Source organism: Vicia villosa, linkage group LG1 (genome assembly GCF_029867415.1).
Source record: "Vicia villosa cultivar HV-30 ecotype Madison, WI linkage group LG1, Vvil1.0, whole genome shotgun sequence".
Taxonomy (NCBI): Eukaryota; Viridiplantae; Streptophyta; class Magnoliopsida; order Fabales; family Fabaceae; genus Vicia; species Vicia villosa.
Genome location: NC_081180.1, coordinates 90,688,362 through 90,713,749, shown reverse-complemented (window position 1 = coordinate 90,713,749; position 25,388 = coordinate 90,688,362). Strand labels below are relative to the sequence as shown.

Sequence of the window (25,388 nt, the reverse complement as noted above, 5' to 3'; positions counted from 1 at the left end):
TGTTAAGTGTTTTAAAGTTGAAAAGGAAAATAAACAAAACTAGCCTAAGATGAAAACTAGCCTAATATGATGGGAACCTCTAATTCCTAAAGTTGCCATGGTTTCTACCTAATGGTTAGGGGCAAAAAGTGGCATGAAAATATAAGCATAAGCGGAGATCGAAATTATAAGTAAAAATACAAGTAAATAACGATACAAGAATTAGTGTAAAATGGCTAACATAAACACTTGAAAATATGGTACAAGACATGAAAGTGAACAATGCAAAATAGTACAAAAATCGAATTTAAAATACTATTATTTTTATGGTTTTTTTATGAGAGGAATTGAGTTCTAATCAAGTAAAAGACTAAAGCAAATAGCCTAAAACTAATATTTTTTATGCATATTTTTTATGTCTAAAATTGTATTAAAGTCTAAAAATGTATGAGAAAAATTAGTTTAATTACTAAAAGAAAATAGTAAAAAATCTAATTAAACTCCAAATTTTTTTTTTTTAAGGAAACTGGGGGTGTAGACTGAATTGATGGTGGTGAATAGCAGGGCGTAGGGCCCAGTGGAATACTGGCCCCACAGATTATTGTATTGCAGCATGATTTGCCAGAAATGGCAGTATGGGCCTCGGGGGGTGCAAGGAACAAGTCATGGCCCAAGAGATTTTCTGTTCAGATTTTTTTTTGTATGCAAAATGATGATAGCGGGCCAGTGGGGGTATGGTAATCAATTTGAGCCCAGAAGGTTCTTTGTTCTGATCCAGTTTATTGATTCAGATATTGATTATTGAACATGATTGCAGATTAATCCTTAATCGAGATCAAATAATGAAATTAATCTCTAACTAAACAATCATACTTTATGAAATTAATAATACACTTAATTATAATAATAATCAAAAGGGGCTAGGGTTGTTACTCTTATGCCGAATCAACTTCTCTGAGCCTCTCCTCTCTCACACGCGAGTAAACGGCGGCACTTGCTTCTTCTTCTCCGATCAACTTTCGTTCTCCGCCGTCGCGAGCAACCTATGAGCCACCTTGCCTCTCGTCTCAATACCTCACTCGCACATCTCCTCTCGCTCGAATCTCTTACCCTCTTGCGAACGTATAATCGGAAGCGACGATTCTTCGCCGATCGGTTCTTGCCTTCCTCTTCAGATTCACGCGAAACGTAATGCAATAGTCGGAAACGCTAACCAATCGAAGACATCCGATGCTTCTTCAAATTCGACATAGAGTAATCCGGTAATCTTCGTTCGATTCTTCTTTATTGATTTTCGTTTTGCACTTCTGAATCGGTGTCGCGATGATGTTTGATGGACATCTTTATTTGCAGAGAATGAAGTGAGGATAATTGTTGTGGATGCGTAATTGATTCAAAGGTGATGAGGATTCTCTGATGATGATTGAGGCTGCGTGAAGATGATTGGAGATTGAAGAATTATTTTTGTTTCTTGTTTTCAGACTCTTGTTGATTGATGACGGTTAAGGTGAAGGGAAAGTGGTGATGTGGAGAAGATGAAGATAGAGTGGTGGTTGCAGGTTGATTGTTGAAGACGGGGATGAGGTGAAGGGTTGAAGATCATGGAGAGTGAGAAATTGAAGGTTGAAGAAGGAGAGAGTGATGAAGGTGTGAATTTGTTGAGGATGAATGGATGAAGTGAAGTCAGAGGAGAAGAGTATGGTTCTGGTTTTATAGAGTTTGCAGGTTAGTCACTTTTTTCGATTTCTGATTTTCTGTTATGAAAGTTAGGATTAGTTGGGATTCCGTTTGGAGATTAGAGGTTAAGGAAATCCAGTTAGCTGAATCAGTTGGTTAAAAGAGAAACTGTTAGTTATAGGGATGTTAGAAGTTGGTTGAGTCAGTTAGGGAATTGGTTACAGACTGTTAGTAAAAACTGTTATGTCGGTTTGGTAGTTATGAAGTTATAAACAGTTAGTAGTTTGTTATGTGACAGTTAGAGGTTGGTTATATATATTGGTTTTTGATAAAGAATGTGTATGGGGCTGAATTTGATTTGTTGGCATTTTTCTGGTTTTGCAGGGCTGATGTGTGTGTGTGTGCTGCAAGGTATTAACAAATGGATATGAGGAAGGTGGCCGCGGGTTTGTTGAAGGATCTCGAACCGGTTCGGAACTGATGCAAGTCTTGAAGGCTGGGGCAGTAGGGTCATATTGAGTGTGGAGCTGATTTGTGTAGGCTGAACGGTATATGGCAGCAGCTCTGCATTTTTTCTTTTTTTCAAACTCTGTTTTCGAATTGATATGGGATGTACTAGATGTAAGGATATTGGTTTGTAATGGCACTGTGGTGTTGTCTTTGGATTTATAGTGAACAGAATGAATTCCTTTTATCTCATAAACTTCTCTTTTTCAATGTGCACTATTAAATGAGGAAACTTTAGTAAGAATGATAACCAAAGATGGGGTAAGAGGCAAAGTGCTTGCAAATAGCTTTCAAAGGTCTTCTCTCGCCAATATGCATCAATAACCAAAAGGCGTTTATGAACCTCTTTCTCTTCAAACCAACATTATCGAAGTCTCAAACTCAACAGGACTTGTCATAGGCTAACATCTTCGTCCAAGTGGATTCACCGAGTATTACATCAAACAATTGTGTCCAGCTTCCATGGAAAAAATCCTCTGATTACTAAATGAATATGAAGATGAACCCTGATTCAATTGATGCCCTTAGATCCATCATCACTGATTTAGTGAATCAACTTTATCCTTAATGAATGCATAATGTGTTAATGACCTAGTAGATGAGAATATGCGACGCATAAGCCAATTAGAAATAAAATTAAGATGGGCAAATTTGGGGGTGCAACACCACCCCTTCAAACTCTCTTTCCATCTCAACCTTCTCCCAATGCCACCTTTGAACATACTCCCTCCACCTCTCAAAACAACCTTTGTGATTCTCCTCTTCCAACCTCTGCATCACATGAGCAGCTGCTCCGTGATTGCAACTACACTCCCAAGCCTCGTCCTGAAGCTGAAGTGGTAGTGTTAGATTCTGATACTGAAGCAGAATCTTCTTATAGGTTGGATAGAGAACCTCATCCGTACTTCACTTCCAACCCTGCCTTTTCAAAAACCCAAATAAAATTCCGCCCTGTATACCCTATTGGTATAGTTTTTGAAAAAATTAAGAGGAATCTCAGAATTATCTTTGATACTCTCAGAATTGCTGAAAGTTCTGGATTGAATGATGTTGCTATGCGGAACTTCTGGAGGATCTTTCGCAGAGAATCAGATGCTCTGTTTTTAGAACTTCAGGAAGCCTGTGTAGCTGCTGCCCCACGGCCTCGTGGAATTCTGAGTAATTATGAAGACTTCTGGTTTGCTAGTCTCAAAGGAAGACATCTGTTGGAAGAGAAGCCCTTCTTGGATGAGATGGAACAATTAAGACTGGCTGCTGAAATGGAAGCAAATCCATGCAGGGATATTGTTATCTTTATTCCTGATTATCCTGTTCTGCTCGGAGACTTCAAGACTCTCTTTAACTATCTGAGGGAAAACCCTTCTGAGAAAGACCCAAGCTTGGTCATTCCAGAAGTTGTTGACCCACCAGAAGTTGAAGGTCCTTCTGCTCCCAGGAATCTAGCTGCCATTCTTCAGGCACTTGAGAATGGAGACTCGAAAATTCCTGCTGCAGAATATGGAGATGCTTCTATGCAAGAAGCAGATGTTGAAGATCATGTTACTGAATCAGATCCTGTTGAGGAAATCCCTGCAAATGATCTATCCATGGAAGCTACAGATCAAGTTGCTATTCCTGTGGTTGAAAGCGGTGAAACTTCTTCTGATAAATCTTCTCGTCTTGCAAGGACTCTGGAAGAAATTCAGAAGAGACAGGATGAGCAAAGCTCACTCAATGCTGAGTTTAGAACTTTCATGGTGAGGCAAGATGGACACAACAATGAGGTTCAAGAGATGCTGGCCAAGATCCTGTCAAGGCTAGGGCCATCTTAGATTGAGTCTGTGTTGTTTCTTTCTTTTCGTTGCATCTGTTTTTGTGCATCTGATCTGTACCTGATGTTGAACTTCAATGAAATCATCTTCTTCCTCCGTGTGTTTCTTTTTGTTTGTCTCTGAATCTTTTCTGTTTTTTGATGATATGACAAAAAGGGGGAGAAATATGTGATAAATGATTTGATTTAATCAGTTGCTTTTACTAACAAGAACTGCGAGTTCTATATGGTTTAAGTGTTTTGCAGGTATAAAGATGTGAAGAGAATCTTCAAAGCACACAAGAAGCAAAACCATAAGAAGCGTTATTCTGTAAAAAGAATAAGCTTATGGAAACTGAAGCAAGCTGAGTGCTGTCAAGCTTCAGAAATCAGAAGCAAGAAAGAAGAATGATCAGAATTTCTAATAATAGAATTTGATCCAAAATTTGTCTATTTGCTCTGACAAAATTCTATTTGCTCTGATACATTATTTTAGCCTATATGACTCTGATACATATCATGTGTTCTAATATACATTTTATGTTCTGACTCGTTCATGCTGACTTTTGTCGTTTAGTTTTTGTTTTGTAACATTTCAGGATGTAGAGATGCTCTGATGATGCTCTGGTACATTCAACAATGTTCTGATACAAATCTAGCATGAAGTGATGTTGGTAGAAATTCAAAGCTCTGAAGCTATCCGAGGGAAGCAGAAATCAGAAGCTGTGAATGTTCTAAAGATCCAGAAAACTCAAGTTCTGAAGCTATCCTAAATGGAAGCAGAAATCAGAAGCTGTGAATGTTCTGAAGATCAAAGAAATTCAAGTTCTGAAGCTGTCCTAAATGGAAGCAGAAATCAGAAGCTGTGAATGTTCTGAAGATCAAAGAAATTCAAGTTCTGAAGCTGTCCTAAATGGAAGCAGGAATCAGAAGCTATGAGTGTTCTAGGGATCTAAAGAAATTCAAGTTCTGAAGCTGTCCAATGGAAGCAGAAGTCAGAAGCTATGAATTCTCTGAAGACAGAAGCTTATGTGATCGTCTCTACCGAAATAATCAGGGAAGTCTTTTATTAAAGTTCTTCGAGTATTTATTTCAGGGGGAGATTATTTATCTCAGGGGGAGATTGTTAATCTCAGGGGGAGACATATTCACATGCTTATGCTATAGCTGTGTAATTTGTCTTTTGCCGTCTGCTCTTTCTGATCGCAAATTCATATCATTTATATATGTTTTTGTCATCATCAAAAAGGGGGAGATTGTTAGAACAAGATTTGTTCTGATCAATTATCTTAGTTTTGATGATAACAATAATATGAATTTTGCTTAAGATAATATGGTACTCTAATCCAATGCAATTTCCTTTTCAGGAAATATATAAAGAGTATGCATAATTCAGCGCTCAGAAGCTTTGTCTCAAAGGGTTCAGCATGCAACATCAGAACATGGTCTGACAAGACATCAGAAGATGGTCGAAGCAGAATCAGAACATGGGTCTATGGAAGCATCAGAAGAACATGAGATCAGAAGCACTGAAGTTCTGATGGTATCACGCTCAGAAGCACTTCAAGGTCAGAAGATCAGAAGATGCTTTGCACCAAGCTGTTTGACTCTGATGATATTCAAACGTTGTATTCAAAAACATCAGATCAGAAGGAAGTACATGTGGCAGGCTACGCTGACTGACAAAAGGAACGTTAGAAGCTATTAAAGGCAACGTCAGTAGACACAACGTGAACAAGGCTCGAGGTAGTTGACAAAAGCGTATAACATTAAATGCGATGCTGTACGGAACACGCAAAGCATTAAATGCACTCAACGGTCATCTTCTCCAACGCCTATATATATGAAGTTCTGATGAGAAGCAAGGTTAACGATTCTGAACAAAACAACTCATATTAACTTGCTGAAACTCTGTTCTATTCAAAGCTCAGAATCTTCATCTTCATCAAAGCTCACTACATTGCTGTTGTAATATATTAGTGAGATTAAGCTTAAACGTTAAGAGAAATATCACAGTTTGTGATTATAGCTTTTAAGAAGCAATTGTAATACTCTTAGAATAGATTACATTATGTTGTAAGGAACTAGAGTGATCGTGTGGATCAGAATACTCTAGGAAGTCTTAGAGGTTATCTAAGCAGGTTGTAACTAGAGTGATCGTGTGGATCAGAATACTCTAGAAAGTCTTAGAGGGTATCTAAGCAGTTGTTCCTGGAGTGATCAGTGTGTGATCAGAAGACTCTGGAAGACTTAGTTGCTGACTAAGTGGAGAACCATTGTAATCCGTGCGATTAGTGGATTAAATCCTCAGTTGAGGTAAATCATCTCTACGGGGGTGGACTGGAGTAGTTTAGTTAACAACGAACCAGGATAAAAATAACTGTGCAATTTATTTTTATCGGTCAAGTTTTTAAAGCTACACTTATTCAAACCCCCCCTTTCTAAGTGTTTTTCTATCCTTCATATGATTTAGGTGCTTTATACAAAAACTTGTCATCACTTTGCATTTGAAAGATTTTGTTCATATTTGAATCAAGTTAGGACATAACTACATAAGTGAGAGGACTTTCCATTGTGTACTAGAAAATTTTGTGTGTGCTAGCAATTGGTGTTAACTGGGATAATTCATGCTTAATCTGCTTTGCTTAAAGTGTTAGAACTTAGAAGTGATCGAGGCAATTTTTTTTGTAATACGAGAAAAACCACCTTCCAAAAGGCCACATGTGAGAGTGTGATCAATTGAAACCAATTTTGAGCCTTAAATTTTGATGTTGCCAAGTGAGTTGTATGAGAACCGGCAAGCTAGTAAGTACTCCCTTATTGAGTTTGTTGAGGAAAAGCAAATAGAGAAAACTTTTGACTCACTTGGAAAATAATTTCTTTGGTAGACACTTAACCCAATTACACTTAAACCTTAAATGAAGAGCATAATTGTGTTGAATTGTTGAATTGTTCAAAGTTGGGGAGAGAGGAGTTTACTTGAGAAAAAGAAAGAAAGGAAATGGTGGTATAATAGAACAATGCATTCAAAAAGAAAAAGAATAATATGAAAAAGAAAAGAAAAAGTTCAATGAATTGAAAAATCAAAAGACAAAAGAAAGAATGCATTATAGTGTTGTTAAGTCAAAAGGGAGAAATAAGAAAGTTTGTGTAAATAGTGTGATTGAATAAATGCTCTTCATGCAATTGTCCCTTTTTGATTCATTGGCCTTGTAGAAATGTCACTTGTTTGGAACCGAGCCAAGTTACAACCGAAAAAGCCCTCGTGATCTTTGTTTCTATCATTTTGGGTACTTAGTTTAGATAAATGTATGAATTGTCTTAAATGTGCACAATTGCTAGGGAGAGTGATAAGTCCTTTGTGCTAGCTTGATTATAGCACTTTGTCCTTCAATTTTTTGAAGTCATTGTAGGTGATTCAAGTTTGAACATCATTTTGATAAATGCAAGTGTGGTGAAGTGTTTGTATTTAGAACCTAGCTCATATTCATGTTTTGATCTTGTACAAGCAAGGGATGGTTATGGAGCATGCATGTAAGTCAAGTTTGAACCATTCTCTTTATGTTGCTAACCTTGTAAATACTATGTTGTTTGTGCTTGTTGAGTTGTTCTTGTTTGAGGACAAACAAAGGTCAAAGTTGGGGAGAGTTGTTAGAATCCAAAATGTGGATATTTGTTGATAAACTTTTGTGGTATTTTGATAACTTTTCTCATTACTTTTCTATTTAATTTCGGTTCGTAATAGTGTAAATAAATAAAATCGAGTTTAGTAGTAAGTATAGTAATTTTTAAGCTTTTCTTATGTTTTTTGTAGGTTCTATGCATTTTGGCAAGTAATAGGAGGTAAGGATGCAATTTGGAGCAAGTTTGGAGGCTTAATGAAGAAGTTTGGTTTAGCAAGGGCCGCTCAGCGGCCACTAAGCGCGCTTTCCAGGGGCGAAAGGAAAATTTGTGCTCAGCAAGTCCCGCTTAGCGGCCTCAGCCCGCTTAGCGGTCTCCAGCGTGGAAGCAGATATTTTTGGTGCTCCGCTTAGCGGCAGTCTGGGCGCTAAGCGGCGGTACTTTTTCAAGTGGCTACTTTTAGGCACTTAGAGATATTTTGGAGGATCCTTATCTTGTTCTATTCATTGTTACCAACCACACACTCTAGGGAAAGAGAAGAGGAGAGAAAAACTCATAAATCTTCAAGATTTCTCAAGCATTTTTCTTCATCATCTTTGAATTTCTATGCTAGGAGGTCTTGTGTTGATATTTGTTGTTAAAGCTATGGATAGCTAAACTCCTCATGTGTCAAGATTAGAGGTAGTTAGCTTGTAGAGTATGTATTTAGCTTGATCTTTTGTATATGAACCTTGTTGGTGATTAATATATGGTGAATATCTTTGTATTTATGTTTATATGTTGTTTTGATACACTATTGAGAGATATGTTTCAAATCTTTACCAAAAGGGTATTCATCTATCAACAATCAAACTCTAGAGATAGATTTGTGAGTTGATAATCACTTGTATCAAACTTTAAAGGTTATTATGTCAACTGTCGGCATGAGAGATCATCTGGCGGTTAATATAATAACAATCACGACACTGCTTTAGAGATAAACAGTATCGAGAGGATACGTGATTGTATTAATCATTGATATGTTCATATACATGATCATCAGAGTATATTCAAAAGCAAGCTAACGAAAACTAATCTTGACACAGTTTTACCAAACCGTTTTTAAACCCGAAGTTATTGTCTTTAATTTCTTTTCATGCTATTTATCTTTCATGACACTAAAAACATCCAGAACCTTAACTCAAAATACACTAAGCTGTAGAACGGCGATAATATCGCATCAATCCCTGAGGAGACGATACTAAAAATACTTATCCTATACTTTCTAACAATAAGCATTACTAGTTGACAACCGTTGACAATGTTGGTTATGACCATGAGTCCATGACCTTGAATAATACACACTACATGTTTCCTCTAGCTTAGGAGTGAGTAATTGGTTTATGATATTAGTAGATTTGTTTTGGTGTTCTTTGTAGTCACTGTTATTTCGAGTGAGACCTTGATGAAGACATTACATGTATGAAGTGAATTATAAAGAGTAAAACAGATTTGTCATTAAACCATCTTGTTCACCACCTATTATTTTAACAAACAACTGCATTGCCTCGTGCATGTTTTGAGGAGTGCTACCGGTTGGTCCACCTTCACATGCTCCCATTCTTTCTTCTTTATAGATTCTCTTGTTGATAATATCCAAGTTATTGCCTGCAATAACAAGATCATCAACATAAATGAGTAATGCAGTGAAAGTATTACGTGATTGATGAATGAATAAATAATGATCAACAGAGATATATTTAAAACCATTAGAGAGCAATACATTTGACAATTTTTCAAACCACTATCTACTAGATTGTATCAATCCATAAAGTGATTTGAAAAGTTTACAAACTTGATTTAGATAAGAAGGTGGATGCCTTTGGGCAAGGACATGTACACTTCCCCATCCAAATCTCCATGAAGAAGAGCATTGTGAACATCAAGTTGATGAAGATAAAGATTTAATGATGAAGCTAAAGCAAGAAGGAGTCTTATAAGGTCAATTTTGCAATAGGAGGAAATGTGTCAAATAAATCACTACCTTCAACTTCTGTGAATCCTTTGGCGACTAACCTTGCTTTATGTCTTTCAATGGTTCCATCAACATTAAATTTGGACTTGTAGATCCATTTGCAGCCTATTTCCTTTTTACCTGGTGGTAGGGTTATGTACATCCAAGTCTTATTGTGTGTGAGGGCTTGGATTTCATTGTTTATAGCCTTAAACCAATGATGATAAAGAATGATTTGCTTAAAATTAGTAGGGTCACAAGAATTATAAATGATAGATATAGAAGCTTAAAATACAAGAGAGATATTATTGTAAAAAAAAACTTGGAAATATCATAAATATTTAGTTACGATAGTTTAAAATTGGGATTAGTTCTTCAATAAGCATTACTAGTTAACAACCGTTGACAATGTTGGTTATGACCATGAGTCCATGACCTTGAATAATACACACTACATGTTTCCTCTAGCTTAGGAGTGAGGAATTGGTTTATGTTATTAGTAGATTTGTTTTGGTGTTCTTTGTAGTCACTGTTATTTCGAGTGAGACCTTGATGAAGACATTACATGTATGAAGTGAATTATAAAGAATAAAACATATTTGTCATTAAACCATCTTGTTCACCACCTATTATTTTAACACACACTGCATTGCCTCGTGCATGTTTTGAGGAGTGCTACCGGTTGGTCCACCTTCACATGCTCCCATTCTTTCTTCTTTATAGATTCTCTTGTTGATAATATCCAAGTTATTGCCTGCAATAACAAGATCATCAACATAAATGAGTAATGCAGTGAAAGTATTACGTGATTGATGAATGAATAAATAATGATCAACAGAGATATATTTAAAACCATTTGAGAGCAATACATTTGACAATTTTTCAAACCACTGTCTACTAGATTGTTTCAATCCATAAAGTGATTTGAAAAGTTTACAAACTTGATTTGGATAAGAAGGTGTGATGCCTTTGGGCAAGGACATGTACACTTCCCCATCCAAATCTCCATGAAGAAGAGCATTGTGAACATCAAGTTGATGAAGATAAAGATTTAATGATGAAGCTAAGGCAAGAAGGAGTCTTATAAGGTCAATTTTGCAATAGGAGGAAATGTGTCAAATAAATCACTACCTTCAACTTCTGTGAATCCTTTGGCGACTAACCTTGCTTTATGTCTTTCAATGGTTCCATCAACATTAAATTTGGACTTGTAGATCCATTTGCAGCCTATTTCCTTTTTACCTGGTGGTAGGGTCATGTACATCCAAGTCTTATTGTGTGTGAGGGCTTGGATTTCATTGTTTATAGCCTTAAACCAATGATGATAAAAAATGATTTGCTTAAAATTAGTAGGGTCACAAGAATTATAAATGATAGATACAGAAGTGTAAAATACAAGAGAGATATTATTGTAAAAAAAAACTTGGAAATATCATAAGGAATGGGAGAATGATATGCATTGCAAACTAAGTCGTTTAAATATGCAAGGGTATTTTTGTTTCTGATAGATTTTATAATCGTTGAGAGGTTGACATTGTCTATAGGAGAAGCAGGTGCACAACTGTGAGTATATTCAATGGAGTGGACATGTTCATTATTAGAGGGTTTCATTATTTGATTCTGTTGTGTCGTGTGAAGGAAGTTGAGCGGGGAAATATTAATTGACAGGTGTGGTTACAAGTGCACTAGCATGTTTAAGGGAGTGGACATGTTCACTATCAGGTTCAACTGTGCTATGTGAAGGAAGTTAAATGGATGGGTCTTGATTTATATGTGTGGTTGCAGGGGCAGGATCTGTAAATATGGAAAAGTAAAAAATGAATGGTGTGGTTATTTGGTCAATGTCATGGAATTGATCAGAGGTATTGGTGGTTTTGTTAGAAGGAGTATAAAGGCAGGTGTTTTCATAAAATACAATTTTCGAAAATGAAGGTATATCTTGTATTAAGATAAAAAGAAGGTAGCCTTTAATGCCTTTGAGATAACCTAGGAAAAGATACTTAGTAGCTATAGGACCTAAATTATCTCCATGTCTTGTAATTGTGGTGGCATAGGTTAGGCATCCAAAGGTTTTGAGATGGTTAAATGAGGGAGGTTCCTTAAAAAGAAGCTCATATGGTGTGTTATTTTGAATAGCGGGGCTACATAACCTATTAATTAAATATGTGGCATGACATAGAAAATGATCAAAACATTTTAGGTAAATTAGCATGAAATAAGATAGATATATAGTAACATAAAGTAAGGGATTGTGTTTACTTGCTAGACATATGCTCTGCCTCACACAATGTATGTTGACCCTACATCGACTAACCTTTCTCTCTATGCATGGATGAATGTTGAGAAACCTTATCATTGTTGGAACAAAATTTGTTTATACTCCTTGGACTTTGATGATAACAAAGTACTTAAAGCACAATAGGGTATACTAACATTTGTTTAAGTGTGCAGAATCATTAAGCTAGTAATTAACTAGGTTCTGACCCAATTAAATGGCTTGTAAATAATAAGTATATAATTCAAATTTTAATGGATCAGAATCTGATATTCAAATAGAACCTCAACCCTATTTTTACTTAGTCTCTGATAAGCTGGAAATGTAGTACAACGCCTTTTGGTTCATACTCTGTGCAAAAGCAGCTTCATCTTGTCAACTGCCAGAATTATGGAGAAAGTCAACTAAAGGTTTTAGCACAAGATTCAAGGCTGTTTACATGATTTCTTCAGTATACTCCAACATGCCTATGAACGCCTTACTTGAGAAAGACACAATGAATTAAGAGATTATTCAGAAGATAAAAACCCTAACCGTACCTACTCCAACGTCTCTCTCTCTCTCTCTCTCTCTCTCTCTCTCTCTCTCTCTCTCTCTCTCTCTCTCTCTCTCTCTCTCTCTCTCTCTCTCTCTCTCTCTCTCTCTCTCTCTCTCTCTTAGAAACTGCTATACTTATGCAAGAAAGATTTCAACGTCTCTTTTGTTCCCTCTATATAAGGAGCTGAAGATTCAAAAGAAGTAACAAGAATACATACAACAAGATAGAACAAAAATTGTTTCGCTCTCTAAGCTTTCGTACATAGTTGTTATATTGCACATAGACTTTAGAGTTTCTTACACTTGTATATCCTAGAAATCTCAAGTAAAAAGATCTTTGCTTGTGTTGTATTCTTTAGACCTCTGATTGTATATCAATTACATCTTGTTGTAATCCTAAACAGTTTGTTTAGAATTTGTAAAAGTCTTAAATAATGTGTTTGAGCAAGGAAGTCTTGAGTTGTGAGTATAGACAAAGAAGTCTCTTTCTGGTTAGATTGAGTAAGGAAGTCCTGAGCTGTGAGTTTAGGCAAGGAAGTCTCTTTCAGGTTGATTGAGCAAGGAAGTCCTAAACGGATTTGTTTAGGTGATGAAGTCTCTTTCAGACGTGATTGAGCAAAAAGTCTTGGACCGGTGTGTCTAAGCAAGTTGTAATCAGGTTTTGATTATAGTGAAAAGCTCTTGTGTGACAAGGAGATTTAACTATTATCGTTATAGAGGAACCATGATAATTTTTGTGTGTGATTTACTTAATGCTTCTGCACTTTAAATTATTCTTCTGCTGCTTACTCTAGCTTAGAATCCGAACTTGGTCAGATTCTAAAGCTGCTGATCGAAAAAGCATAGGTTATCAAATAGACAATTCAACCCTCCCCCTTATTGTGTGTATTTTTATCACCTTCAATCATGCCCGAATCATTCTTCTTCATCCAAATCTCTAATTTCAAACCATGGAAAACTTATTAATAAATGATATTTTACTATAATAGTAAAAAAAAAGTGATAAGATTTTTCAAACTCTACGTATCTAAAGCAATGTGTATTCTACCTAAATCAATCAAACTTGTCGAGTTATCCAAATATAATGATAAATCTAATAATAAAAATAATGTTTCTTTCATGGTCTGGAAGCACAATTCCGAAGTGCACACTACATAGATCCAGAAGGATCTATCTAGGGTTTGGTTTTGGAAGGTACCTTCTATATACGTGATGATAACATTGCCTCTAACCTATAATTTTCAATATCATATGAAACTATTAAAGAAAATATTGTAGATATATACATGGTAGTTTATTTGATGGTTTACAACAAATCGCAAGTCTTAACACTCAGTTTGTATGGAAATAAAGAATTTTTAGGTTTTTGGAGTTTATGTGTTTTTGAAATGGAAACTGAGAATGTGAGATATGAAGTCTGAGTTGTGATATATAAACATTCGTTCTGGAAGGATGCATCTAGGCAGGGTGTGTGCGGAAAGTTCCCTTTTGACAAGATCAAAATGAGGTTTTTATGGGGACCTCTAAGAAATACGCGGGGTGGATTGAAATTCTCCGAAAACCCCACATTTTCAACCTATATTTTTCCCTCCATTTAATCTACTTTTACAAGACCCCTTTGTGTTATCTTAAACTTTTGGATACCAACCATTTTTGGAATTTCATCATTACTCCTTGCGAATTTCATCTTCTTTCCCTTAATATAAGATCCCATTCCCTGACTATTTTATGGACAATCAATGCATCCTAAATTTTCCTCCACTGTTTTTTCCAAATTTATATAGATTTTCTCATCGAAGTTTGGAACATGCTGCTAACTCAGTGAATAAAATTGTGATCCCATATTTTATAGTCAATTATATGTATTATTTCCATGTGCTTTTTCGTTGTTTTATTGCTACCCAATCCTTCTAGACACGTCCATTACCCATCAATTGTCGAATCTTAAATACATCATTCATTGCTTTTCCCCATAAACACCATATTTTCCGTCCCATCTTTTTCATTGAATTTTTTATTGCACCCTTCCTTAGTGTCCAAACTTGCCACACGTGAGGCAAAAAATATGGAGGCCTTCATATTAAACTATGTAGTGACAATATTTAAAGGAAAATATGGCAAGAAGAGGTTTAGTTATATCAACCTCGACACACACCCTAATATACTTCCTTCCTCCAGAGACAAAATAATTTTTATCCACTTTATCCATTTTACCAATTCTATCCTCAATGAGGTGGAGTACTTTGACATCATAATGCTCAATTGACATTTCACAAAAGCGGACCCAAACAATAACCTTCTCAGTCATTCCCTTCATCACATGAAAATTCAAATACATTCACGAATAGTTAGATACTTATCGTATATTAACCATGATCTTTCTATCAAAGCTTTGTAGTGATGTTATTTGCTAGTGAAAGTAACAGAAAAATCATTAGTTATTTGTATCCCATCTCACTTTTTCGACCTTACACTTTAATAATTGCATCGTTACACCATGAACAATATATCATCGACTCTTTCTTCCCGACAAAGAAAACCCTAAAAATTCTTATCATCGAAAATTCCTCTCATCCACACTCATACCAATCTCGTTCTATTTCGAATCTCTAACATCATGCATCTCATCTTCATAATTAAATAAAACTAAGTCTTCCATCGTAAAGTCATTCTCACCTATTCAGATAAGGGTGTTCATTAGTTCGGGCAAATCCAAACCAAACTGAAATTTAAACCAAACCAAAATCCAAACCAAACCATAGTGTTTAGGTCGGACATTTTTTTAGTTCGGGAAAAAAACGAACCAAACCAATGAAACTCGGTGTTAATTTGTTTGGGCAACGAATTTCTAAAATTCTACCCGCGAACCCGTCTATCCGAACCGACCATATTAATATCATCATTATCATGGAAGTTAGTATAAGATATTCAACTTGAAGAAGAAAAAAAAATTAAACTCTATTTATTACATTCTCAGGAAAAAAAAATTAAAAATTTTATATTATTATGAAAAATTAATTAATGCAAATTAGATAGTTTTTAAAAATATTTTTGCACATTTGTTTCTAATATATCCAATCAATCTAATCCAAACCAACCAGTTATTTTTTGGTTTGGTTCTGTTTGGATTTTATAAAAAAAATGTAAAAATTCAATCTAAAACAATCCATATTTTTTATTGGTTTAGACATTAAATTTTCTCAAAACCTAACCAAATCGATCCGCGAACACTATATATTCAAACACTCTAACACCGGTTCTTTATAATATTTTGTAGTCATCTTCTCTCAAATACATTGATTAAAAAATATCTACATAACATACATGTTTTGAAGAATCAATAGAAAACTTATAATGAATTGAGTTTTGTATACATTGATAGGTGTTTTGTATTTTGAATTAAATTGACAAAATTTGACTTGTATTAAAATAAAAAATCCGATAACTCAAAGATCACGAAAATAAAATTCATTATGTCAATAAATATCATATGTCAAACAGGATAAAAATTTGTTTAAAGATTTCCATATTGTTATTCTATCTATAATAGATTTCTACAAACTTGATTATATTTAAGATAAAAAGATTCTGTCAAAAAGTGGTTTAAAAAACATATAGGCCCATCACTTGCTTAAAAAAATATCAACAATTAAAAAATAAAAAATAAAAATTGAAAAAGAAAATACAAATGCAACAAAACTTAGAAGCTTGTAGTAACAGAAACAAGTTGGAGTAGAAGCACCTAACTCACCTCTGTCCGGAAAACGGAGGCAGAGTTTCTCGACGGCGCCGGAAACACCGAAAAACTCATCCAGGTTTCTTCTTTTACTAATATTTTTTTCTCGGAAGCGATTTTCGATGTAAAAAAGCGCTTCTACTTTGGTACTCTATCATCAATAATCATCTGACCATCTAGTAGATTGTTATAAATTTCCATTGTTCTATGTTTTCATGATAGATCTTCACTACACTTTGGGTTCAACTCAATTTTTTTATTGATAAACATTAAGGCTCCAAGTGGAAGTGATTTTGTGCAAATTCAGTTAATTTTAAGTGATTTTCCAGGGGAAGATTAAGGCTTAAAGTGAAAGTGCTTTTTGTGCCAACTCAATTAATTTTATCTTTCAATTCTGGTTGCTATTCTTTGTTATTCTTCTCTGTTTCGTGTTCTGCAATCGTTGTTCTTCTTGTTCTGTTTGTCTGCAAAGGCTTTTGTTCTCCTCTTCTTGATTCTCTTTTGTCTTTGATAATGTATTCTAGCTTTGTTTAGGTTTAGGGTTTGTGATTCTCTTTATATTAATGGTTTGTTATTCTATTTACTGATAGAAATTATTTTGTCATTTTGAATACTTTTACAAATTAGATCTTGATTATGATGGGAAGTTGGGAACATCATTGTTAAAATGCTATACCGCTATTAAGTATTGGAATTTGGGATAGCCAGGATCGAGATGCCGTGTCAACTCTGATATTTGCACTATATCGGCGTGTTTTGATATATGGGTTATGTCGTTACGTAATGAATATCAGAGTTAGGTCTTTTAGCCGTATCCAAACTTTTTATAACATTAAAAAAATCACCAAACCTTAATTGGTGGTCGATTTTTCTAAAGAGGTGTGCTATTTAGTACGAAGCGAATTACACAATGGGCAAAGTGGCTATTTAAAGAAAAGTATAAATGTGGCTTTTGACGGAAACATGGGATAGGGTTAGTGTAATTCTTGCGGTTCGGTTGTTTGGCTTTCGTAACAAACAGTATTTTCCTTTTTTAAAACATAAAAAAAAGTACGAAAGCGAAAGTGGTGAGTCGGATAGTAGGTATTGTATATAATACCTATAAGGCTAAAAGTCTAAAACAATAAAACCTCACTATCAGAACCTAGATAAAGAAACAACTCACCGCCTCTGCCTCCACCTCAAATAACCGCTTTTATGCTGGTTACTATTTAAATTATGTTCATGAAGCTTTTATTTGTGTGCAACATGCTTTATTTTATATACAATTATTTGTATTTTAACCGCTTTGTGGCTTCTGTTATTTACCTGCTATGCTATCCGCTATTTCTCACGTGGTTTCTGCTATGTATCCGCTATTTCTCATGCGGCGGCTTCTGCTATTTACCTGCTATGTTGTACGCTATTTCTCATATTTGGCAATCTGCTATTTTCCGCAATCCACTAATAATAACCCTGGATGGGAAATAACAAAGTTGATTTATAATTATTAAGTATGATTGTCCCTTTAGTTGTGTGTGTTTTTTCTATTTTTGAGTATTATGTTAACTATGTGCATTGTTTTTGTCTTCACAATAGCGACTATCCACTATAACATTTTTGGGTCCGGACTGATATTAACAGCACAGTAATGAACTGAAACCATGTCCATAACTAACCACATAATTATGGTGTCAAAGGTCTACTCATACGACGTAATTTTACTGGCTAATTATTATTATTGGACAACTGATTGCACATGTATTTAAGTTGATCATTTTTTGTCTTGTATTTGATGCCATGGGAAACCTTGTAATATCTAATTCCATGCCTTAACACATGATAACATATTTTACTGTTATTAGTTTTACAAGTAGCAAGGCATTACATAATTGTTTTATGTTTCCTTTCATTCTTTGGCAACAATCTAGTCTAGAAAATACAGCCTGGTACAGTTGATTTGCAAGCCAAAATACTTCTATAGATTTGATATTCCCATGGCTATGCAACTTAAGCTTTACACTCTGGGTATTAAAAATTGGTTTTGAGCTGAAATGGCATCAATAATAGCGGATATATGTATTGATTTTTTTAAAATATATATTGGTATAACCAATGACTCAGTGGTTTGTCTTGATTGCGTTGGTGGCATGTCTCAGACAACAATGTTGTAATTCCCTGAAACATTCATACATCTCAACTCCATCTTAATTCATAAAATTGGTGCTCTAATTTGGGTTGGTTTAGCTTTCTAAATCAAAAATCAAAGGCGGCAATCTTGGTCATATAGAAGTTCCAAGTTCTAATCCTGTTAATTATGTTTTACTAATTATGTGTGTTTTTGTTCTTGTAGTTGAGGATTCTGATTCCATGGCCTCTAAAATGGAAAGCGATAGTCCAACAGATACCCCACCTTCACCGTAAGCATAATTTTCATCTTTTTTAATTTCCCTGTCTTGAATATCACATTATCATGGCCACATATTTTTAAGGCTGTGTTTGGTATTGATAGGCCCAATAAAACGATAGTATATCGTAGAAGGGGAGCAAAGGGGAAAAGTGTGCAAAGGGGTGGGTTTGCTATCTCAATCCAACCTGAGGAGAGTAAGGGGCCAAATAGAACAGGCCTCCAAGTTTATACAAGAAAGAAGAAAGACATATCAAGGGGAACAACAGAAGTTGTTGTGGGAGCAAACAGTTAGAGGAGGAATAATAGAAGGGACGAATGGCAATGAGAGCGTGTAGCATGTTAGAGATAGTGTATAGACTGGGCCTTGAGCCCAGCCTCTGTTAGCTTAGTTGTTATAGCTGTCGTTGTTATAGCTGTCTTATGACAGCTGGCTTTCTCTATTGTTAATAGCTTCTGTTGGGGAAGCTTCTAGTTAGTTAGAGTGAGTAACTTGTTCTTCAAGTTTTAAGTTAGTTAGAGTTTGTTACACTCTGTATTTGTTATAAATACAATAGTAGTATCATTGTAATCATTCAACCCATTATAATGAATTCTGAAAATCAAACTTTCTCTCATTTTCTTGCATTTTATCTTTCTAACATAGAGGGAAATATGAGATCATTTCCATATAGTTACAAGGTATGGGTTAGAATGTGACAAAATTGGTTAATGGTGGTGAGGCCTAGCCCTTGTGAAGAATGTTTTCCCTTCCTCTGTTACTCCCCACTTCTTTGCCATCATCAACCCTTGTATGACAAGTCAACAGATGCTCTCACTTCAAGCATTAGAGTGTCCATCACATGCCCCTTTTCCTGTCAATTACCTTCCTGTTTCATCCATTTGTTTCATGTATTTTTTATACTCTTCCAGGATGCCAACTTGATAAAATAGAGACTGGCCAATCCAAAAGACAACAGGCAAGAGCTAAATCAGGAAAGATGTATTGATGGTAAAAAATGCAGAAATGAATTCCTAAAAGTGCGGCACAGTAGAACTTTATTCTATAATTCTCCACTCGTCAATTATCATGCGTCCCTTCTGTGATTCATCCTCTAACTGTTTTATCTGTCTCTGATTTTTGTTGTTCCCCTTCATACATCTTTCTTCCCTGTATAAACTTGGAGAGCCACTTCTTTTGGCCCTTTATTCTCCTTGGGCTGGGTTGAGACAGCAGACAGTCCCTTTGATCATTTTGCTCCTTGCTCCCCTTTAATGACCGACGTACGTTATAATGGGCCTATCAGGCATTAGTTTGAAAATTTAGTTTACGGTACAAAGACATAAGGAAGAGGCATTTTATGCTAGAATAGTTATGAGTATAAGTCATCCAGCAGAGATTAGTAATAGCCAATGTTGTTTATGTTTTGTTCAGTGTGAAATTTGTGCTCTTTACAAGGCCTTTCCTTACAGTACAAATGTTAATTTCTTTCTGTCTTAATCAATTACCTTTTTCGTTAAAGACGTACAATTTTGGGATTAGTTGGACCTGTTGAACTGCAATTAAGGGCTGATGGTTTCTTTTTCTTTAGGCCAAAAAATATATACAAGGATCCAGATGATGGGAGGCAGAGGTTTTTGCTTGAGCTGGAATTTGTTCAATGCCTTGCTAATCCTACCTACATCCACTGTATGATTTTTATTTTATCAACATGCTTTAAGAGTTTCTGCTTCATTAAGTAATAGCTACACATGTGGCTGTTATACTACAGATTATTCAGGACTAGATATTGAGTTTTGTTAGAGGAATACACCTTTCCTTGAAATACATTGTAGTTTATCTTCATGTTAATGAAATCCCCCTTTTTTGACAAAAAAAAATCTATACCTTGTCATTGTTTTGTCCTTTTTCTAATACACTTCTGAACAGATTTGGCTCAGAACCGAAATTTTGAGGATGAAGCATTCATTGGGTACTTAAAGTATCTTCAATATTGGAATCGCCCTGAATATATTAAATTTATCATGTAAGCATTATCTTCTTATTGATCCACTGAAGCTGGGAGGACGGATTATGTTATGTTATAGTGATGCTTTGTTCAAATTGGTTTCTTTCTGATTTAATTGCTCAATTTTGGCAAATGCTAGGTATCCTCACTGCCTCTATTTTCTCGAGCTTCTTCAAAATGCAAATTTTCGCAATGCAATGGCACATCCTGTCAATAAGGTAAATAGTGACGACATCTTTCTATTCTTTTACAAAATCATGATTTCTCCTGGATTTCATATTACATTAAAGTGTTCATGTGATTGATATGTTTCACCATTCTCTATCATTTTTAAATAGAAATCTTATATACCAAATTTTGCTTTAAATTGCATAAATTGAGACACAAGTAGATATGGATTCTGCGTCAATTTTCTTGAACAATCTGTCAGTCTCAGTAGTGAAATCTGCAGTCTATTGTTGTATTTGCAAAACTGTGACGTGATAGGTATTGATGAGAATTGGTTTGATTCTCAGCTGGCTGTATCTATCTTATGTCACTAATAAATGTTTACTTGGTTATTTTTGTACATAGATGAATCAAGCCAGATTATTTGCATTTCACTTTGAAATAATTAAGTTAAAGAAGATTTGCTTTGCCTTGTGTTTCTTGGATTGACCGAAATCTATCTCTATTTTAGGAATTGACGCATAGGCAGCAGTTCTATTTCTGGAAGAACTATAGGAACAATCGGCTAAAACACATTTTACCAAAACCACTTCCAGAACCTAGTGCTGCACTTCCTGCTTCAACTCAACCTCAGCCACCTGTGCCTGCACTACCACCAGCACCTGCTACGAACGTTGCTGTGACAGCATCTTCTACTCAAGCTCCTTCTCCAATGCCATATGGTGTCCCTTCTGGTTCTAGTCTTGCAAAAAATGACATGAGGAATCCTACAGTTGATAAAAGGAAAAGAAAGTGAGCGCTTTTATTACTGTTATTTTCACCTAAGCTTTTTAGTCAGTTTAGTTTTATGTTTCGATACTTATGACAAATTCAAAATGTATAATGAAACTGTTTCATACATTTAAGGATCAAAGTGATTGTTTAGTCATTATAGTTTGATAGATTGGTGATTTCATGGTAGTTTCAATTGAAAAAGTTTATTTGTATACTCTGTCATCTGTTAGTATTAAAAGTTTTGCAAATGCATGTAATCATATTTGATTATTCTACTACTTTGTTATACTAGATGTGTAAAAGTTTTTTACACCAATTGTGAAAAAAGTTTTGTTAGGGGGGAAAAAGTCCTCAAGTACATTTTAGGTTAATCATTTCTAATCAATGAAATTATGTTTTGATGCTTTGTCCAATTGTTAAACATTTTAAGTTAAGGTGGATGTCATTTTATGACGAGACAACAATCTCAGATGACACGACAATCCATTGGAAAATAGAAATTCAACACAATCTTTTATGTTGTCCAATTACTAACAGAGTGACACATGTCATTTAGGTAGTTGGCACATTACAAAAATATATTACTCACATCACATTATGCAGTACACTTTGATATAAGCAGTTGAATCTGTTGAGACTGTTACAATTAAGACAATTATTTTAAGTTCGTACACTGTTTTTTTTGTAGGTTTTAAAAAAGAAGCGATCCATATTCCTTGGCCCCTCGTGTTTTTGTAGCCATAATTATTGAATGAAGATTTCCACTGATATTTTATACACAAACATTACATTAATTAATGTTTGGAGCATATGCTACTAAGAGAGCACATTCGAGTCATTAGACTAGTATATAATAGAGAACAATATATGTGTTTTAGGCTTGCCAAAATTCCAACAAGATTGACCCAATACATTAAGGTCCAAGTCAGAATATTCTCGTTCGTGCCATATCTAATGCAACGGCCGTCTGATGCAAGTAGTAAGATATTTTAACAATTACTTTCCTTCAACCTAACTAAGTCGTGCGAATGAAGTAATCATAATCACCATCTAAGAAGTTGGTCTAAATGTCTTTGGCGGTTCTATAAGTGCTACGAGAAGGAAAAACTCCATAGAATAAGAGGGTGGTGCACTTTGGGTTCCTCTTATAGTTAACTCTCCAGTTTTTAATATCTCGGTCTTGAGCCTCTTTAGGTCCAGCCCATCCTAAATAACTTTTTTATCTTATTCGTTCGGTAATTAGATTTATTGCTCTTGGTTTAAGAGGAAGGGGAACTCATATCGATGGTCCTTTGACATGGCTCCTTTAGACTTATCCTTTGGCAAGTCCGAAATCTGTTGATAACCTTTTTTTTCTCAGTCTCTTTTTGAACATATGCGACCGTTTCCACTATATTTATGGGGGATGAGGTGGAGGAAGAGCAGTGCTTTTGTTGAGACCATTCCTCATTAAAATCATATCATCGAGGACCCATATGGTATTTGCAAGACAATGAAAGCACTTAATAGTGAATATGTAAAGTGAAAATTAACAATAATAAAAATAAGACATAAGATAAAGGTTCCTCTCCTCATCAAATATTATTTGTCTCTCTTCTTTGGTGGCCGCCTCTACCAACGACCAAGTGTCTATGTACAGAATACTGTATCTTGGTACCAGACCATCGAAGGGGGGTGTCTCCGTTTGCAAATCCTAAACTTTTCAAAAATTCAACAAAATTGGTCTTTAAACCTTCCTCCTCATGGGACAAATCACCAGATTTGAAGGAATACATGATCAGAACCTTCAAAAAGTATTGTTCCTCCACCACTTAGGGAACTTGTCCACACATTTCAAGACTGACGAAGCAGGTAGAGGTGACGTCAAGGTACACTTAGGGCATACTCTATTACCCAAGGGATCGGTCCTCGCAATTGAAGGGAGTAGCCAAGTAGTATATATCCTTAAAATTCTGGACACTATCCATATAAATTTTAAACACTTTCTTCACTTTTCAAAAGGAGAGTAATCATTGGTCTCGCTTTGCTGTGGCCGAGGTGCGTTGTACATTGAAAACATAGAAGAACAATTCTAAAGTGTGGACACGATTTATATATTCACACTAATGTTGGAATACCTTGACATAAGTCTAGCCTATTAGGTGCACTTGCGAAGGGAAAATTTTCAAATGATTCATAATTCTAACTTTGAATTCAATGACGGGGAGCCTCAACATAATTTAGAGAACAAACGTTCATGAAGGGACAACTTACACCCATCAAAGTGACATTATAATTTCTTACCATGGTCTACGCAAGAAACTACCTAGTCAGAAAATGGACATACATCTCAGTAGGAATTATATATCCGACGTGCCTCGTTGAAGACGAACGTTGCATCTAAAACATATTTTTCCTTCCAAGAATATTGGTATGCATCAACAAGGAACTGAAGAGCATATTGTCCCCTTCGTACCTTATATTCCTCTTTTTCAAGAAGTAAAGAATTATGACATGAGTGCGGGAACACGATTGAGACTCAATCCACCATCTAACTTCATTATCACTAAGTTTACGGTCGTGTTGAAACTTAAAGGCTTAAATGTAAACACGAGCCTTCGATTCATTCATGCACTCTTCTATAGTCTCTAGGTCTGGCTTGTGAAGCTCATAGAAAGCAAAACCACGACCAACTTCCATAATGTCTGTCAATCCTAAAGAGGTTGTTCTCCTCATATTCACCTATGTTCGTCTGAAAGTTCCCCGAGTTATAGAGACCCTCCAATTCTTCCACATCCTCATTAAAACTCTCCATTACATCAGATATTCTTGATCTCTATAGGATACCTCACAGCTAAAGGAGACACCTCCAGTATTTATGGCTTTATCACTCTAGTTTGTGAGAAGGTGTCACTTATATCACCCTCACTCGACAAGTCAACAAAGGGATTGTTCGGGTTTTCTATATTGGTGGCTAGAAATAAATGGAAACAATTATAATGATAAAGAAAAAAGATGTACATTAAGGATATGCAGGGTTCAAATTGAGGACACGGGAAATAGATCCTCAAAAACCCACAAACATTGCACAAATGAAGACGATGACCGAAAGAAAAAAGGGCAAAAACATAAGTTAATGAAATGACTAAAGGTGTGAAACTTTGATGCAAGAAGAGCGAAAAGAGAAACTGAATGCACTCTACCCATTTTATATATAACTGGAGAGCACAAATCTACGACCATAAATCAATAGAGCCCCAGGAGGCGCAATATACGTCCCAAGATTAACCTTGGTTATGTAACAATTATTAAGTGCAATTAAGTGCTATGGCGACGTCACCACCCCTTTATTTCAGGAGCCTAAGGCTACATGAAAAATGTGTGTCGCGGAATGTTCCAATTACCATACTAGCATTTAATGTGCGTATTCTCAAGGTTATTTGCTCTCATTCAACATACCTCCGAATCTTCCTCAATAAGAAGGCCAAGAGGGCGGTCTCATTAATTTTGTCACAATCCTATTTCCATGCCTAGTAGCATGGACTTGGTCCAATACAAAAACCCAACCCATAATATTCTTGTCCGCGCCAAACGAACAGGTTCATCCTCACCACGAGGCATCACACTAAAGCCAAGCCACGAGAAATGAATCGTCAAATCTAATCCAACATACCACATATACTTAAAATGGTTTCAACCGTCGACCATATATAAGCTCAATTCTGCAACATAACAGATAAAATTTCATTCACTCTTAAAAGTTACACTTCTATAACCTCACTGACTTAGACGTTGAAGTGCTAACATTACATATGCACCATTCGCTCCACCTACCAAAGATTAGACGTTGGAGTACTAACATTACATATCCACCCTTCGCTCCACTTACCAAAGATTTGCACCATTGTTTTAAAGAACTTCTACGACGACCTTCATCAATACAAATACACCATCATTTATGTTCCACACTATAATAATA

General features: G+C 35.5%; 1 protein-coding gene across 1 annotated transcript; it reads left to right on the top strand.

Moving 5' to 3' along the window:
- The first annotated feature begins 16,035 nt into the window (after positions 1-16,035).
- LOC131643510 (mediator of RNA polymerase II transcription subunit 31) lies at positions 16,036-21,580 on the top strand. Its single transcript, XM_058913750.1, has 6 exons — positions 16,036-16,193; positions 18,447-18,513; positions 20,072-20,169; positions 20,410-20,506; positions 20,628-20,706; positions 21,168-21,580. Exons 2-6 carry the CDS (start codon positions 18,464-18,466, stop codon positions 21,450-21,452), a joined length of 609 nt encoding a protein of 202 aa, XP_058769733.1. The 5' UTR covers positions 16,036-16,193; positions 18,447-18,463; the 3' UTR covers positions 21,453-21,580.
- Positions 21,581-25,388: the final 3,808 nt, after the last annotated feature.